Source organism: Macrosteles quadrilineatus, unplaced genomic scaffold, assembly GCF_028750875.1.
Source record: "Macrosteles quadrilineatus isolate MER2022 unplaced genomic scaffold, UCM_ALF_1.0 Scaffold_1__1_contigs__length_201487025, whole genome shotgun sequence".
In the NCBI taxonomy this organism is placed as follows: domain Eukaryota; kingdom Metazoa; phylum Arthropoda; class Insecta; order Hemiptera; family Cicadellidae; genus Macrosteles; species Macrosteles quadrilineatus.
Window position 1 is genome coordinate 83,272,115 of NW_026542594.1, and position 18,925 is coordinate 83,291,039.

General features: G+C 37.1%; 2 protein-coding genes across 2 annotated transcripts in view; both read left to right on the forward strand.

Annotated features, from left to right (window-relative positions):
* LOC128998485 (nonsense-mediated mRNA decay factor SMG8) overlaps positions 1-18,925 on the forward strand; it is a 309,227-nt gene that overhangs the window by 24,113 nt on the left and 266,189 nt on the right. The window contains exons 2-4 of the mRNA XM_054424638.1: positions 12,194-12,338; positions 13,260-13,425; positions 14,248-14,370. Of these exons, the coding sequence (XP_054280613.1) occupies positions 12,295-12,338; positions 13,260-13,425; positions 14,248-14,370 (333 nt within the window). The 5' untranslated portion in view covers positions 12,194-12,294. The remainder of the gene's footprint in view (positions 1-12,193; positions 12,339-13,259; positions 13,426-14,247; positions 14,371-18,925) is intronic.
* LOC128998473 (uncharacterized) lies at positions 9,807-10,553 on the forward strand. Its single transcript, XM_054424613.1, has one exon. It carries the CDS (start codon positions 9,807-9,809, stop codon positions 10,551-10,553), a length of 747 nt encoding a protein of 248 aa, XP_054280588.1.

Here is an 18,925-nt window from a genome sequence, read left to right on the forward strand (position 1 = left end):
GTAGAGTGGGGGAACCGTTGGGCAGTTCGATAAGTGTATCTAATACTTAAATGTTATGAGAAGGGAAGGAAACAGGTCTATGACGTTGGAAATGGCGAATGAAGTAGTAAGGTTAGCAGTGCAGAGTGTGAAAACGGTTTTTGACAATTACATTAATGTATCTGCAATCCTTAAAGGCTATGGGAAGAGGGGAAAACATGTCCACGTGCAGGGGTGGTGAAGGAAGTAGTAAAGGTGAGCAGTGTTGAGTGTGGGAATGGATTAATTTATCCACAATTCTAAAATGCTATGGGAAGAGACTGTAGACTGTAGGTTAAAACTATTACGAAACACGAATCGATACATATTTCGATACATGCAATAGTTTACAATAGACATTTACAAATAAGTTGAAAACAGCTGATTTTTTTTTGATAGAGGCTAAAAACGATTTTTACTCCCTAAAGGGTAAAAATGCTACTTTTACTGCTACATACGATTGTTTTTACTGCAGTATTACAAAAACAATATAATATGGACCCTTGATGACTCCGCTCAATTTTGTGGATGCCTCTGCGAAAACGCCACCTAGTAAGTTTTTGTTTAGGGCCATTTAAAAAATAACTAATGGCCATAAAAAAACAGGTGTAAGATGTGATCTAACAATGTAAGCACAGTAGGTAGTTGATTTGCTATGTATACCCTCTAGCTTCTAGTACATTTGATTTTTTAATATTCCTCATTTGCACAGTTCCACTTGAGAACTAAACATAATAAGCTAAATAGCAGTGAGGTCCAGTTTTTTTCTTTTAGTAGGTACGTTATCTATTGTCTATTAAGAACCTCGATAAACCAGAGTGGTAAATTTAAATGCTTCTAAAATTATGTTACATAACCTCATTATCCAATACCAAGAACATTTTATAAATTGTGTTTCTTTAGTCTAATGTGTTGATATGCATTGTATATTTAATTTAACTACTTTTTACCAATATTATTTATATGCAGTATGTTCTCAAATTATTGTTTTTGAACATTTTATTCAAAAAAATAAAATGGAAGCATAACAGGCTGTGCGCTGTGTCATAGATCACACTTATTCTGTCCTAAAACAGCACGTAGCAGTAGCCAGCCTATGGCCAACAGTAAGCCTATGAATAGCTTATTTATTTTTCTGTTCTTTACGCGATTCATTTCTGTACAGTACAGTGTTTGGAAATTTTTTTGTTTGAGTAAAAATTTGAGTTAGCTATGATTTTAAACGTTACAGTTTTTATTACTGAACCGAGAATCAATGACAACTTACTTTATTATGATTGCGCAATACTACTGTAATTGACTTTTAATTGTGAAAAGCAAATTAATCATCAAAATAATGTCCATTTATACAGTATTAGGAGTTTTTATGGTTATTTTATGGACAAAATCCTTTCGTCAAGGGGGGGGGGGGTTATGACCCCCAAACCCCCCCCCCTTGGCTACGCCACTGGTAGTGGGTGAAGTAAGGAACACTATGCTTGCTAGAATTTTAGTGGGTGAAGAAAGGAACACTACGCTGGCTAGAGTCACAGGGTGTGAATTAAGAACACTAGCTGGCTAGAATTGTAGTGTACATTAGACATTAGACATTAGACATTAGACATTATTTATAATTTGCTCATAACATTATTTTATATGTGGTGATAACATATAGAACAGGTGCATTGTCAAAATTGAGCCTAGACAGGAAAAATGCAAGGTTCAAAGTAACAGAAAAAAAGCCTAGCCAAATTATGTTAATTGTTTAAGAAAATTAAAAACTAAAAATTTACTTAAGGGATGGTTATACAATTCTTCTATGTAATAAAAAGCACATTCAAGGAGTTCATTTTTTAATGTTTCTTAAAACTAGTTTGAACTATTTTTTTTATAACATACAGGTAGTTTATTATACTAGACTGGGACGGTGGCATCATCCTGTATTCTAGCTACTAGGAGGTCACGAATTGTGGATATTTATAGGAATGCACTGTGGATGCGATACTCCCTGGTGTGGATTAACGTCCGCACTAGTGAGTTCTACGACTATCCGCCGTACTATCCTGATAATTAGACCAATTCGTTAATACCAAGGCTAAAATGTGGTTTGGATTCCACTATAAACTGTAGGTCCCTTAGTTGTCATTAGCTGTATGGGATTTTAATTAACAGCTGTGTCTAAGGAATATGTCTGCCTTAGTCACTCGTAAGACTACAAGATCTTGCCACTCATCCTACACTCATTTCCATTCATACTTGGCTTAAAATACCTACTTTGTATGGTCGCCATTTCAATGAAAAGTATTAAAAGTACATTTTTAAACCTGTGTACAAAGGACTTTTTTTCAAAGGACAAAGGTCAAACGGTGATTTGGCAATCTAAAAATTGTTTTATTTCTTGTACTATACTTGTGTGTGAATTTGAATAAAATCAGGAAGTTATTTTTTTATATTACCGTATGTATGTAATTTAATAATTCATAAATGTATAGTCCTGTGAGTGTTTGGATTTTTAAATTTTGAAAAAGTGATTTACAAGAACTTCTAGGGTGGGAATTAGTCATAATTCGGAGGATTCTTTTCTTCCAAATTATGAGGGGAAGTAAGGAAACTACGCTGGCTAGAATTGTAGTGGGTGAAGTAAGGAACACTACGCTGGCTAGAACCGTAGTGCGTGAAGTAAGGAACACTACACTGGCTAGAGTCGTAGTGGGTGAATTAAGGAACACTACGCTTGCTAGAGTCGTAGTGGGTGAAGTAAGGAACACTACACTGGCTAGAACCGTAGTGGGTGAAGTAAGGAACACTACGCTGGCTAGAGTCCTAGTGGGTGAAGTAAGGAACAATACACTGGCTAGAGTCGTAGTGGGTGAATTAAGGAACACTACGCTGGCTAGAGTCCTAGTGGGTGAAGTAAGGAACAATACACTGGCTAGAGTCGTAGTGGGTGAATTAAGGAACACTACGCTGGCTAGAACCGTAGTGGGTGAAGTAAGGAACACTACACTGGCTAGAGTCGTAGTGGGTGAATTAAGGAACACTACGCTGGCTAGAGTCCTAGTGGGTGAAGTAAGGAACACTAGCTACGTTGGCTAGAGTTGTAGTGAGTGAAGTAAGGAACAATACACTGGCTAGAATTGTAGTAGGTGAAGTAAGGAACACTATGCTGGCTAGAATTGTAGTGGGTGAAGTAAGGAACACTACAATGTTTTCAGAATTGAACTAACTAGCTTGGCTGCGACGGGAGCTTGATGGACAGTGGCGGCGCTTTATCTGAACAGTAGGGTGGGACAATGCAGGGTGGGATCATTCCGGGGGGTTTGGTTGTCATGGAATTTTGAAAATAGGTTTTTTTGAAATTTTTTACATAAATTCGATTGGGTTTTTATCATTTGATGCACCTGATTAGAAGTTTGGTTTGGTTAAAAATGGTACGTCATTTTCTGCTAATAATTATTTTTTACTATTGAAATCATGGCAAGAACTGCATTTTTTAAGAATAACTCACAATCAATTCTGAAGATTGCAGTACCGTTGAAGTAGGCCTATCCCCATTTGAACCAGGAACACAAACACACTTCACAATAACATCACCATCAGGCCTTTAAATTTATGATCACTAAAACTATAATATAGCTACTCTAATAAATCTGTACGAATAATATTAGAAAACTAACTAAAGGTGTTAACATCTATTATACAGGGTGAGGCAGTGGAACGGCACGATTTAAAAAAATCATGAATAATTTATTTAGAAGAAAAAGATAGTTGTTTTAACATAAATCCTAAGTACATGAGTGGAAATTAATGTTTCACCTTAAAAATAAAAATATTGTTTAATACAGTGTCAGTAAAATGGCGTATTAGGTTTTGCACACATTTTTGAATTATGAATTGAAATGCCCCATGACGGTTTTTAGCGTTTCCATAAAGTCTGCAATCGTTTTATAGCGCTTTATCGTGCTAGCAGTGGCTTCAATGTTGTTCACCCAAAGGAGGGTAGCTTTCCTTGATGGCACGGGAGCCCGCTGCGATAGACTGAACTCACAACAAAAAGCGCGCTGAGCACAAACATTATATACACGTTTTTATAAATATGCCTTTCCAGCTAACGTGTGTTGTGCACTCGTCCAACGCTCCATGGCTACTGAAATTTCCACTTTTCTAGACGCCTATGGCCATTTCCACTGTGCTCTAATAGCCCCCAATTCCTTGTCAGCTGGTATTGGAATCATGCCGTTTCACTGCCTCACCCTGTATTATTAAAGTGATACAATCAAATTTTGTGTAAACGGTTATAAGGTCATTTACCAAATAAAAATGTAGGCATATGGCTCTATTATATTATTAAAGTTATACAATCAAATTTTGTGTAAACGGTTAAGGTCATTTACCAAATAAAAATGTAGGCATATATGTAGGCATATATGGCACATCAAAATGAAGCTTAGAGTATGCAGATTTGCCGAAAAGTATTGATATGGACGAATTTCCTAAGGGCTCTGCCCCACAGGCTGATTTCCAAAGGGCTACGCCTGCCTGGCATGCTTCCAATGTTTAAATGATTTAATTTAATTTATTTAATGAAACAGCTGGTCAGTACAATGAACTGGTGTTTGTTTATTTACTGAAATAAAATGTTGTAGATTAAGAAGGGTTATGTTTGGTTTTAAAGTGAGGTTGTATACGTTTTGTAAAGTATTGCTCAAAGTTTCATTTTTTAATTCATATAGTAAGTAGATACATGTGAAGAGGCTTGACTAAAATTGAAGAATTATGGTAAACCATGTCATTCATGAAGCATCAATATGAAGCAATTGATTCTATTGCTACTAAGGTATGTTGTCATATTCTTATGGATCTATTAACATCAAAAGTAGGGTTTTGAAAGTAAGTGGGTTTACAGTTTTAAATCAGTTTATATTTTCAAACTAAACCATAGAGTTGCTGTATTTTAAAACACACATCAGCACCACTTTAATAGATTTTATCAGCTCTCTAGGTCACATTTTCTTCCCGTTGCAAAGCACGGGTATAGGAGCTTGTTATTTCATAAAATATTACAACTATAACCCGTTTGCCGGTTGGTGTACAACATACACGGCGGGATGTAAACAAAGCTACTGTAGCGCTCAGCACTCCCAATGAGAATATTGAGAATCCAAATCGCCAGCTCAAATCGGCCCACCATGCTCCGATGTGATAGGGATTTGGTTTTACCAATGCATCGTTCCCTGATAGTCAAGCGCCGCCAGCTGCCTGGTGTTGCCTTGTCCATTACGTTCTTATGGTGTCTAGTAGGGCCCGAAACCCGTGGCCCTCCAATGTGTTACATGATGATTGTGTGGCTACATGGTTTTGCCATTAATTTGAATCTGCTAATTACTGTCTCAACTATATTTTGAATGTTAAAATTATCATATGATCAGCTGACTGTTTGTAAACTTTATATTTAATTTTATTGTAGTTCTTTCTTAAGACAAAAGTGTTTCAATGTTATAATCTCTTCTTTTAACTAACTTATTTTGTGTTAGTATATTTATATAAGGCACGAGCCTTATTTGGTGACCCCTTACTGTACTTTTTATTGTCGTTAATTCAATTGAACCTCTTGGGTTTTTCTCTAAATCCCTTACAACAACTCAAAAAAAATACAGTACCTATGACAGGGAACTCCTGGCTGCATACCTATCTGTGAAGCACTTCCGTTATCTCCTTGAAGGGCGAAGTTTTGTTATATATACAGATCACAAACCTCTATCTTTTGCCTTCAATAAACCCTCTGATACATCTAGTCCAAGGCAATTGCGTCATCTAGACTTCATTGGACAGTTCACTACCGACATAAGGTATCTTCCAGGAAAACAAAACATTCCTGCTGATTTCATGTCAAGAATAAGTGCTATTGACCTACCTTCATCTATATCATTTGGACAAATTTCTGAAACTCAATCTCAAGATGCTGAACTTAAAAACCTGAAGTACTCAAACACAACTTCTTTGATATTCAAAAATATTTTACTTCCTAATGGCTCAGAGCTGTGTTGTGACACACATACTGGAAGGCTACGACCATTTATTCCTCAGCAGTTCAGAAAGCAGTTATTTGACTCCCTTCACAACCTGGCACATCCTGGAATCAAAGGATCTCTGGACCTTATTAAACAACGTTTTGTTTGGCCTTCCATGAATAAAGATGTCAGACTTTGGGCCAAAGCATGTGTGGCTGTACCTAACCATCTGTCAGTATTCAATTGATTTGAACTTAAAACACATGTTAGCAATTATTGTTAACTAATATTTACTTTTCTTGTTTACCTTTTTCTTTCTTTTGATCTTGTAGGCCTACCTTTTGTCCAGACAATAAATCCTCTAAAATACTAATTATATTATTTTATTAATCATTGTACATCACCATTAACCACACTGGTGACCAACGACGTGATAATTGAAGCAACATAAAAGTAAATCCTTCAAGACAGGACAGCATCTCCAAGAAACCTCAACTTTCGTCAGTCAGAACAAAACCAGGTTAGTTTAGACCTAAAAATGTCAGACACTGAAGAAAATGTCACTGATCCCAATTTAATAACCAATTCAAATAATCTCTCGAAACTAACAGTCAAAATTCCACCCTTTTGGAGGAAAAATGTCAAGGTCCTGGTTACGTCAAGTTGAGGCACAATTCATTGTAAAAAATATCACTCAAGAACGAACAAAATATTACCACATTCTTGGAAATCTTGATACCGATGTTGCCGAATTGCTTTCAGATCTTTTAGAGAAACCACTTAGCCAAACACCTTATCAAGACCTTTGTAATCGCCTGATCTCTGAATTCGAAGAATCAGAGAGCAGAAAATTCACTAAACTGGTTGACGAACTAGAAATTGGTTCGAAAAAACCTTCTCAGTTTCTTAGGGAAATGCGTACTCTTGCAGGTTCCCAAGTTAAAGACGATTTCCTAAAAACATTATTTTTTAAACGTCTTCCCCCTCAGATCAGCTCAATATTAGCATCTAGCTCCGACTCTCTAGACAATCTAGCAACCATGGCTGATAAAATCATGGAGTACTCTCCCACTCATTCTCAGCACATGTATTCCTTGAAAGGTGAAACATCAACAAGCTCACAACCTGATAGATTATCTCGCCTAGAAAACCAAATCACCGAACTAACCAACCAAATTTTATCTTTACGCTCCCGTTCAAAATCTGGTTCTCGACTTTACCAATATCAGAACCGTGACGCAACTCCTCAACGAAATAAATCTGTCTGCTGGTACCATAGAAACTTCGGTAAAAACGCTACAAGATGCACAACTCCATGCAACTACCATTCTTCCCCGTCCAAAAATTCGGAAAACTAACTCAGCACTATCTTGATTCGGCGGGAGATAGCGCAAAACATCAACCTCGCCGTCTTTTTGTTTACGATCGGCTGACTAATACAAAATTTCTTGTTGATTCAGGTGCTGACATTTCTGTGTTACCTGCACATAGCAAACAAAAGCCAAAAACATCTGCCAAATTACTTTATGCAGCTAATGGTTCAAATATCCCCACGTTTGGCGAGAAACTTTTACAACTTGACCTAGGTCTCCGCAGATCATTTTGTTGACCTTTCACTATTGCAGACGTCCAACAACCAATAATTGGTGCAGACTTCCTAGCAGAATTCGGCCTTTTAATTGACATCAAAAATAAAAAGTTAACAGACAACAAAACGAACCTCTTTCAATGTGGCTCAACACCATCACCGTCAGTATCTTCTGAGATTTATCTGATTGACCCAAATAGTAAATACTCACACCTATTACATGAATTTCCTGAATTACTGAAAGACATACCTGGACATAAAACACCAGACATTGAATTCTTCCATACAATCAGTACCAATGGACCACCTGTTACCTCTAAAGCCAGACGGTTAGCTCCTGACAAACTCTCTCAGGCTAAATTAGAGTTTCAGAAAATGATTGATTTAGGTATCTGTAGACCTTCTAAGAGTTCTTGGTCAAGTCCGTTGCACATGGTACCAAAGAAGGACGGCACCTGGAGACCATGCGGTGACTACCGAGCTCTTAACTACATTACCGTTCCGGATAAGTATCCGATACCTAATGTACAAGACTTCAACTCACAGCTTGAAGGCAAGACAATATTTTCTAAAATAGATCTTGTCAAAGCCTACCACCACATCCCTGTTCATCCAGATGACGTACCTAAAACAGCTGTTATTACTCCTTTTGGTTTGTTTGAGTTTTTACGCATGCCATTTGGATTAAAGAACGCAGGTCAAACCTTCCAACGCTTCATTCACCATGTTTTACGAGACCTTACGTTTGCATATTCGTATCTGGATGACATCTTAATTGCTTCTGAGTCTGAACAGGAACACGAGCAACATGTTCGCCTTCTTTTTGAATGTCTATCCAAACACGGCCTCTGCATTAACGCATCAAAATGTGAGTTTTCTGTCTCGGAGATTTCATTCCTTGGCTATCGAATCAACAAAAGTGGAATATTTACATTACCTGAACGTGTTCAAACGATACTAAACTATCCTCTTCCTGACACAGTTGATCAACTGAGACGATTTTTAGGAATCGTTAACTTCTATAGGAGATCACTACCAAACTCAGCAACAACACAAAAGACCCTGTACGACCTTTGTTCATCGCCCAAACGAAAGGACAAAAGCAAAATACAATGGAACGATAGCGCCAAAGAGTCTTTCAACAGGTTGAAAACAGAACTGGCTAATGCTACTCTGATTTACCATCCTTCCAGCAATCTTCCCATCATCCTCTCAGTTGACGCTTCAAATTTCGCGATCGGGGCTTCTGTCCAGCAAATGAGAGGAAATACTCCAGAACCAATAGGTTTCTTTTCTAAAATCCTCACTAAAACTCAACAGAACTATAGCACTTATGACGGTGAACTTCTGGCCGCATATGAAGCAGTCAAGTACTTCAAACATTACCTAGAAGGCCGTCACTTTACTATTCTGACGGATCACAAGCCTCTCAGCTACGCATTTGAACAGCGCCCTGAAAAGGCGACCCCTAGGCAGCAAAGACATCTTGACTACATTAGTCAATTCACTACTGATATCCGTTACATTCCCGGAAAACAAAATTTTTCTGCAGATGCATGCTCTAGGATTACAGAAATTGAACTGTCATCAACTGTATCACTTACAGACATCGCTCATGCTCAAGAAGTATGTAATGAACTCAAACACATCCAACAATCCAACTTATCATCATTTACATTCAAAACTATGATTCTTGATAATGGACTTCAATTGATTTGCGATCTTCGACTGGAACTCTACGACCTTTCATCCCTCATGCCTACCGAAGACCTCTCTATGACTCCATTCATAATCTATCTCACCCTGGAATTGCCGCATCAGTCAAACTACTTCAAGAGAGATTCTGCTGGCCTTCGCTGAAACGTGATGTTTCATTGTGGGCCAAAACTTGTATTCCTTGCCAACGCTGTAAAACATGGCGGCACACTTCTAGTGAACTCGGTGCCTACCCTACTGCCGAAAAACGATTCTCTCATTTGAATGTTGATATTGTTGGACCCTTACCTCCTTCAAGAGGATATCAGTACCTGTTAACCATCATCGATAGGTTTTCAAGATGGACTGAAGCGATACCAATCTCATGCATCACCGCAGAAGAAGTTTCTTCCACTATTTTGCACTCATGGATATCTCGCTTCGGTGTTCCTCGCTTTATTACTACTGATAGGGGAAGGCAGTTTGATTGTGAATTGTTTTCATCATTGACAGCCATGCTTGGCATAAATCACATAAAAACTACAGCTTACCATCCTGCTGCAAATGGAGCTATTGAAAGGTGGCATCACTCCTTAAAATCGGCTCTCAAAGCACAACTGACAGCAGACTGGGTTTCCAAACTTCCATCAGTTCTGCTTGGACTTCATTCAAACATAATACCAGAAATAGGAGTTTCACCTGCACAGCTCGTCTACGGAGAACCAATCACCCTCCCTGTTGATTTCTTTGAAGACTCCAAGCTGCCGAATGACATCCCTAAACTACTTGCTCGACTTCAAGACCATGTCAAATCAATTCGTCCTGTACCATTTCGCCATCATCACAAACGATCTATTTTCATCCATCCTGATCTCATGACCTCATCTCATGTCTTTATTCGTCATGACGCAATAAGAAAGCCTCTTCAACCAACATACGAAGGGTCTTTCAAAGTTGTTTCAAGAGGTGACAAGTATTTTAACATATTATTGCCACGGGGTGAAGATACCGTTTCTATTGATCGGCTGAAACCTGCATTTATTCTTCAAAATCATCTTCAACCTACACAGTCTCAGATGGATAAAACAATGGAGTCAGATAATGAACTGGTGAAACAACCTGAAACAGACTCACCACCAACGAGACCTAGAAACATCAAGACTCAACAGCCTTCAGCCCAACCTGGACCTTCTGGACTTGTCCCTGAACGAAAAACCCGCTCGGGACGTGTTGTGAGGTTCTCTTCCAAATACCTCACATGAAACTTTGCGCTGTCACTGGGAGGGGAGTATTGTGGCTGTACCTAACCATCTGTCAGTATTCAATTGATTTGAACTTAAAACACATGTTAGCAATTATTGTTAACTAATATTTACTTTTCTTGTTTACCTTTTTCTTTCTTTTGATCTTGTACCTTTTGTCCAGACAATAAATCCTCTAAAATACTAATTATATTATTTTATCAATCATTGTACATCACCATTAACCACACATGTGTAGCTTGCCAGAAATCAAAGGTTTGGAAACATACTACTTCTGAGATTGGAGCTTACAACAACATTAATGGACGTTTTTCTCACATTAATGTGGACATAGTTGGACCCTTGCCACCTTCTCAAGGATTTACGTACTTGCTAACTATCATAGACCGCTTTACCCGATGGGTCGAGGCAACGCCTATCAAGGATATTACTGCTAGAACAGTTGCAGAAGCACTTCTTTCTACCTGGATTGCTAGATTTGGAGTTCCTCAAAACATTACTACAGATAGAGGAAGACAATTTGACTGCAATTTATTTCAGGAATTAACAAAACATCTTGGTATCCATCACATTAAAACTACAGCGTATCACCCTGAAGCTAATGGAAAGATCGAGAGATGGCACCGACATCTGAAATCTGCATTAACAGCTCAACTCACATCTAACTGGACACAGACTTTACCAATGGTTCTACTGGGACTAAGATCTTATATTATTCCAGAACACAATGTTACTGCTGCAGAAATGACACTAGGTCAGTCCATCAGACTGCCATGCGATCTTTTTCAAACCACAGAAGATACCTCAACAAATGTTCCTGATTTAGTGTACAATCTGAAAAGAAAAATGAATGATCTCAAACCAATAGAAGCCAAATACCATTCTTCTAAGAAGGTCTTTGTTCATCCAGAATTAAGAACATCCAACCATGTTTTTGTTCGTCATGATTCATCCCGAAGACCGTTGCAAGCTGTCTATGATGGCCCTTACCAAGTGGTTTCGCGATCTGACAAGTGGTTTACTATTCTTACTCCACGAGGACCTACGTCGATTTCTATTGACCGACTCAAACCGGCATTCCTCCTTCAAGATTCTATGAACGATACGACCATTAACGTAAGAAAAAATGACATGCAACCTAGAGAAACTCAAGTAGACAAGACCAAAGACAGAAATGAAGATGTTGACCTTAAAAAAACACAGATTTTTACAAGATTAGGTCGTAGTGTTCATCCCCCGCATCGTTACGTTCCTCGTTGACACTGGGAGGGGAGTATGTGGCTACATGGTTTTGCCATTAATTTGAATCTGCTATACTGTCTCAACTATACTTTGAATGTTAAAATTATCATATGATCAGCTGACTGTTTAAACTTTATATTTAATTTTATTGTAGTTCTTTCTTAAGACAAAAGTGTTTCAATGTTATAATCTCTTCTTTTAACTAACTTATTTTGTGTTAGTATATTTATATAAGGCACGAGCCTTAATTGCATTGTATTTCAACAAAATTTATGACCCGTTGAAAGTTCGCAATTAATTTATATCACAGTTTATTGAATAATAACCTATAAAGTATTTACAAATATATTTAATCATATTCAAAAGCCTAATTTTATGCCTTGTATGGTATTTTTCAGATCTCCTCGATTAAACTATCTAAGAGAAGAAATTTACTTTGCAAGGACCCGCAATTGAATAGAGGATATCATTTAGGGAAAGTTTATAGTAGTTATAGATCATGAAGCCAAAGAAGTTTAATTTTCCCTTTTCTACTTATCAAGAGTAAGTATTTTATATAGTGTTGAAATAAAAACTGTTTTGTGTATTCATGCACAATGATAAAATAACAATACATTTGATATAATACCTATCACTTTGGGAATGCATGAAATGCTTTTTTTAAAATTTTCATGAAATACAACAATTGAATTTCGAGCAAATAATATCATTATGTGAGGTGGGATTCAAAACATATACTTGGCAAGTTAGATAGCTTATTAGCTTATCTATCAAGAATAAGGATCGTGACAAGAAAATATTTTGATGTTACTTTTTAATGCACATTGCATACTTACACAGTGATTCACAAATAAATTTGATATCTTCGAGAGCACTCACTGTAAAAAAATCATAAATAATGCTTGGGCACCACCAGAGAGGATTATAGGGGGCCGTTCCCCTCCCCTCCACCGGGGCAGAGAAGATAACAAAAATCAGTTGTTGAATGATCGAGGCTTATTTTAAGAACAAACATGAGCAGCTTTACTTGTTTTTTTGTGTAAAACAGGTATACCGTAACTGCCATTTCAACTGTTGAACATCTCAGCCAATATAATTTATTTGGCCAAACTTTCTGTGGGGTGTTAGGCATGACTTTTTTTGAATCATAATACAGACAGTGCCCCAAAGCTCAATCGGGAAAACAATTCAGAGATGTACTGTATTTTTTAAATGTTTTTCCAGACAAAAACAATTGAGCTGTCTGAGGTATGGCAATCTTAATGTTCATTATCTTGCTCCTTTTTTATGGTCTTCTCAAAAATATAATAACTTACTTCTTAACTTTTCTTGGTTTTAGTTGGATAATTTCCTTAACCAGCTTCTCAAAAAATACAAATATTGATTAATTATTAGGTGCAACGTCAGACTGGAAACGATGATTTAGATTACTGAATAAGTTGTAAGTAATTTATCATTTTTCAGAGATCTCTCAAAATACCTTGGCAATAAGACTGTTGTGGTTTCATTCTTTGGAATGTCTTCTTATCAAATGAAAGGCTGCAAAGTTGGACTCGTTGATAATATCCTGGGATATCAAGTGTTTAACCCAACAGTTGTTGCTGATCACGGTGTAGATCCAGAAACCATGGTAACTTTTAACTTGGTATTTAAATATTTATACAAGGATCACTTAAATATTATTTGGAAACTCCAATATTTTTACACTAATTCACATCTCAACACCTGAAATGTTGGGTTTGGTTTTGACTAATTAAACTCTAACTTCTAGTAAAGTTTTGACTGGAATTCAGCAAATTAATTTTGAAAAAATAAATCCATAGAATGATTTCTTAACATGAGATTTCAACAATATTTCAGTTAATCCTTTGTACATAAAAACGTATCCTCTTATATGCAAACGCAAAGGGGGTTCTTTTTGCCCAAAGATTCTGAATCAACCACGAAACGTATTTGCAAGATTCATCTTGTCAAGGAAAGATGATTTTGAGAGAAAGGGAGTGTTAAAGCTATAATTTGTGTTATAGTGTTTTAGAAATTAATTAGGTAGCGGGTTTCCCATATAGTTAGTAAGCTATTACCGTAGGTCTCATGGTAAAACCAGGACTTGTGACGAGATGACCCTATTTTGATTAAATTTTGCAGAAACGTGTAAACCTTCATTTATTCTAACAATTTCACCAACCAGCATGATCGGACTATGGTTGATTTATATCATCGCCTCGTTTATTTGATGTGGCTTTTATCTGGCAGAGGGGCGGTCATTTTATTCTGTCCATTTTTCAAACTCAATTAGACTTTGAAATGTATCTTAATCATTACAATTACTCTCTTTTTCTTGTATCTCATTGTATCATTTTGCACGGTTACTTCTTTTGTTGAATGTCATCAACATACTAAAATATAATTTGATTTAACTGCTTTAAAATGTAATTTAGTGTTATTTTTCCAGAGCTCCATTGAAGGTTGCTATTGCAGTTCCAAGAAAGTATTGTTTCTGCACCTAAGAGGAATGTATGACACTCATTCTCTTATCAAGCAATTTCAGACTATGAAAGATGAAATCAATGAAAAGGTACAGTTAGTTTCTATTATGCAATTTCTAATCTAATCTAAATAATTAATTCATCAACACAAAATTTGTCCTTTGAACTCCTCCGCCATTTCTTAACCGATTTTGACCATTTATATCTCATTGGAAAGAGCAATTCGCGTAGATTTACCTTAAATATTGTTTAAAGTACCTTGGGCTCTGCCTCAGTGGCTTTTAAAGTTCCCATGTTATCCTTATGAAGAACATATTTGTTTACATTATGATCAGCTGGATAATGTAATTGCTGTTAATATTTAGGTTGCAATTCAAGGAAACGCATGTATTAATATATTACATTACTAATAATAAGTAAGTGATAAGTTATAGTAAGTAATAATAATAAGTTATTACATTACAATACTTTACATCATACTGCACAGAAAAATTAGTACATTTATACTCATAACACAATAGGACATAACATAAATTATAATATTTTTATATTTCAGAAAATAAAATAGGCCGTTGCAATCAGTTGTTTATTTCATCGGCTGACTTAGTGCATGGTAAAAGTACATTATGTTATTATTCCTTGTGTAGCCACGGCAAATGGCAACATTCCAGCCTATCAATACAGATGGAAAAGTACCTGTTTCTGTGTAGTATGATGTAAAAACATTTACTGATTTGGTTGAAATTAAATATTTACTATTTGAATTTGTGTTTGCATACCGCAAATGGAAATTATCATTAAATCCAATGGAAAAAAGCGCTTGGACAATATCTATATTACTTATTTAATACGCAAGCAGGGTTTTTGTGACAATTACTCCTCCGAAACTACTGAACTGATTGACATGTTTTTGTTGTCATTGGAAAGAGCGTAACGTGAAGTTGTGCAGGAAACATTCTTTTCATGTAAATAATTAGAGAGTGAGGCCCTGGGGCCCTTTAAAGTTTTTTATTTCTCCATAAGATTAACATGGGAAATAAAAATTGTTATGAAACTCCAGCTGTTGTCAGAAATTAAAAGTGAGAAGAAGAACATATGTTACAGTAGACCCCCTCTTAACCGACCTAGTATTAACCGATAATCGGATTATCCGCCTTTGATCGTAAAATAATACAGTTTGTTTTAACTGATCTTGCTTTGAGAGCAGCTCAGTTTAACCGCCGCTTTCTAGGAATCTCGGCATTTCCGCTCCCACGCTGGGCGATGAGAACTGAACCATACGCTTATCTCCACAGGATATGACTAACAATAAGTTATTTTGTGTTGATCAAAAAAGATATAGCATAGCCTATTGTCAGATTGTCATCATCGTTCGTAGCTCGAGCACATCTGATCTGATTTGTTATCTGTGCGGCAAATTTATAACATCATAAAGTGCGTTACGATTTTGAGAACTGATTATCTTATCGCCGGAGTAAACAAACAACGCAACTTGTAGGGAAGGCAGGGAAGGGGGGGTTAACAACTCCAAGGTCAAGATAGTTTTTGTGCCTCAAGCCTCCAGTGAGAGGCTATAAATAAACGTCCTTTTTTGTAACAAAATGGTCGCTTGTATCTTTAATGTTGACAAAAGGTTCTGTACTGTATTACGATGTATTTGAAAGCATCAATTAATACATTACAGTACTAAAGTTATTAAAATAGGAATTTTATTTACTCTTGCCTAGTATTATAATATATTCCACTGAAAGTAGGCCTATTTGACTTAACCGTGTTTTGTGTTTATTTGTGACTTTTCTATCAATATGTAAAAGGAGATAAGAGTAGTTTATTTTAAAAATAATGCAAGTATGACTTCAAAATAATCTTACTAATATTATGATTATATATTTCCAAATGAATAGCACTTCATTATGTTATGAATTTAGGGATTGTCCGTTTTATCCGACCATTTGAGTTATCCGACCTAGGTCCGGTCCCATTAGGGTCGGTTAAGAGGGGGTCTACTGTAATAGTAAACAGTCAATAAAGTTTGCTACAAACATTTACTGACTTGGTTAAAATTAAATATTTACTATTTGAATTTGGGTTGGCGTAAATATTACAATGGAAAAAACCGAGAGAGCCTGGATAAATTGATATAATCTGTTATGTACATCTTGAGTATTTCCATAATCTTTGAGTCAAATCTTTTAAAGTCATAAGAAATTATGCCTGAGCTTGAGCCATTTCAAGACCTCTGCTTGTTTTTTGTTTCACTGCTTCAGCTAGGTCTAAAGTTTTATTTTCAAATAGTCTCTGACGTATGTATGACGAGGCTAAGCCATTGATAAAAGCGTGACGAATGTACATAAAAAAATGTAGGTTTAGCTTCAGAAACGCAATCTTGGCTCAAAAGTTTCAGTTCCGACACATATTTGTCAATAGTCTCAGCCTTGTTTGCTGTTTTCTAGTCATTGCTAAATATCTTGAGAATATTTAGTTCTTTTGTTTGATTTAAGGTGCGTTTTCCTCCAACTTCAGTAACCGCGCTGCGTGCTACGCGATTAATCCAAAGAACGCTGCGTGGCCAGGAACAGCGTGATTAAAATTTTACGCTGCGCAAAAGTGTTTTCCAAGAAATCCGGCAATGCGTTGCGTAACAAGCAGATTCGTGGTTTCCACAGTAGCGTTCTGCTATGGATCGGAGAAAAGTATGATGAAAGTATGTGATTTTTAGTTATATGTGACTCTATTCTGATACTGCTATGTATTTATACGAATAAAGTTTATTTTGAGTTTGACTTTGACTTAGATCTAGGAGCCATGAGGGTGCTTTTAGTACTCTTATTAATAGGCACCTGATAGACAATGAAGTCAAATTTAAGGAAACTTTTTAATTGAGCGGAGCGAGCGAAGCGAGCGAAGCTCTTATACGTCGGCTTTTATGCATTTCGTAATACGCAAACTCCTCCTAGACGGCTGAATCAATCGTTTTCAAATTTTGGATGGTGATAAAGACCATATCGGTGAGTGCCAACATCTATATGGCGTTAAAAATAACTCTCAGGAATCCGCCCCACTGGGTCTCAAAGATTCAATGTAATCCTTATGGAAGCAGTATTTGACACATAAACAAAGACATATGATCAGCTGTTGACTTTTGAATGCAGTAGATAAATAAATAGCTGATAGCATTATTCCACAGATATTAGAACAGAAACGGTATGAATCATAAATATAATTAAATGACGACACTAGCTTGAGGTCCGTGACGTAGGAAGTGCTAAAGGAAGTACTAAAGGTGAGCAGTCTGGAGTGTGGAAACTGTTTATGACGATTAGATTAAGGTATCTGCAATCATAAAATGCTATGGGAAGGGAGGAAAACGGGTCCGCGACGTAGGAAGTGTTGAAGGAAGTAGTAAAGGCGAGCAGTCCGGAGTGTGGGAACTGCTATGACGATTAGATTAAGGTATCTGCAATCATAAAATGCTATGGAAAGGGAGGAAAACGGGTCCGCGACGTAGGAAAATATGAAGGAATTAGTCAAGGTGAGCTGTCCGGAGTGTGGGAACTGTTTATGACGATTAGATTAAGGTATCTGCAATCATAAAATGCTATGGAAAGGGAGGGAAACAGTTCCGTGGCGTAGGAAGTGACGAAGGAAGTAGTAAAGGCTTACAGTCCGGAGTGTGGGAACTGCTATGACGATTAGATTAAGGTATCTGCAATCATAAAATGCTATGGGAAGGGAGAAAACGGGTCCGCGACGTAGGAAGTGATGAAGGAAGTAGTCAAGGCGAGCTGTCCGGAGTGTGGGAACTGTTTATGACGATTAGATTAAGGTTTCTGCAATCATAAAATGCTATGGAAAGGGAGGGAAACAGTTTCGTGGCGTAGGAAGTGGTGAAGGAAGTAGTAAAGGCGAGCAGTCCGGAGTGAGGGAACTGTGTATGACGATTAGATTAAGGTATCTGCAATCATAAAATTCTGTGGGAAGGGAGGAAAACAGGTCCACGATGTAGGAAGTGGTGTAGGAAGTAGTCAAGGCAAGCTGTCTGGAGTGTGGGAACTGTTTATGACGATTAGATTAAGGGATCTGCAATCCTAAAATGCTTTGGGAAGGGAGAGAAAAGGTCAGGGACGTAGGAAGTGGTGAAGGCAGTAGTCAAGGTGAGCTGTCCGGAGTGTTGGATCTGTTTATGACGATTAGATTAAGGTATCTACAATCTTAAAATTCTATGGGAAGAGAGGGAAACAGGTCCGCGACGTAAGAAGAAGCGAGGGAAGTAGTAAGGTGAGCAGTGTGGAGTGTGGGAACTGGAAACCGTTTGTAGCAGTTCGATTAATGTAACTGCAATGCTGAAATGCTATGAGAAGGGATGGAAGCATCCCCAATACATAGAAAATGGCGATAGAAGTAGTAAAGGCTAGCAGTGCGGAGTGTGGGGATGTTAGTGGCAATTAGATTAACGTATCTAAAATACTAAATTGCTATGGAAAGTGATGAAAACAGGTCCACGATGTAGGAAATGGCTTAGAAATTAGTAAAGTATGAGCATAGTGTGAAAACCGTATGTGGCAGTTAGATTGATGTATCTTTAATCCAAAAATGCTATGAGAAGGGAAGGAAACAACTCTATGTCGTAGGAAATGGTGAAGG

Excerpts from the sequence above, each read along its gene's own strand:
- LOC128998473 (XM_054424613.1), top strand. The coding sequence starts at position 9,807 with ATGCTTGGCATAAATCACATAAAAACTACAGCTTACCATCCTGCTGCA.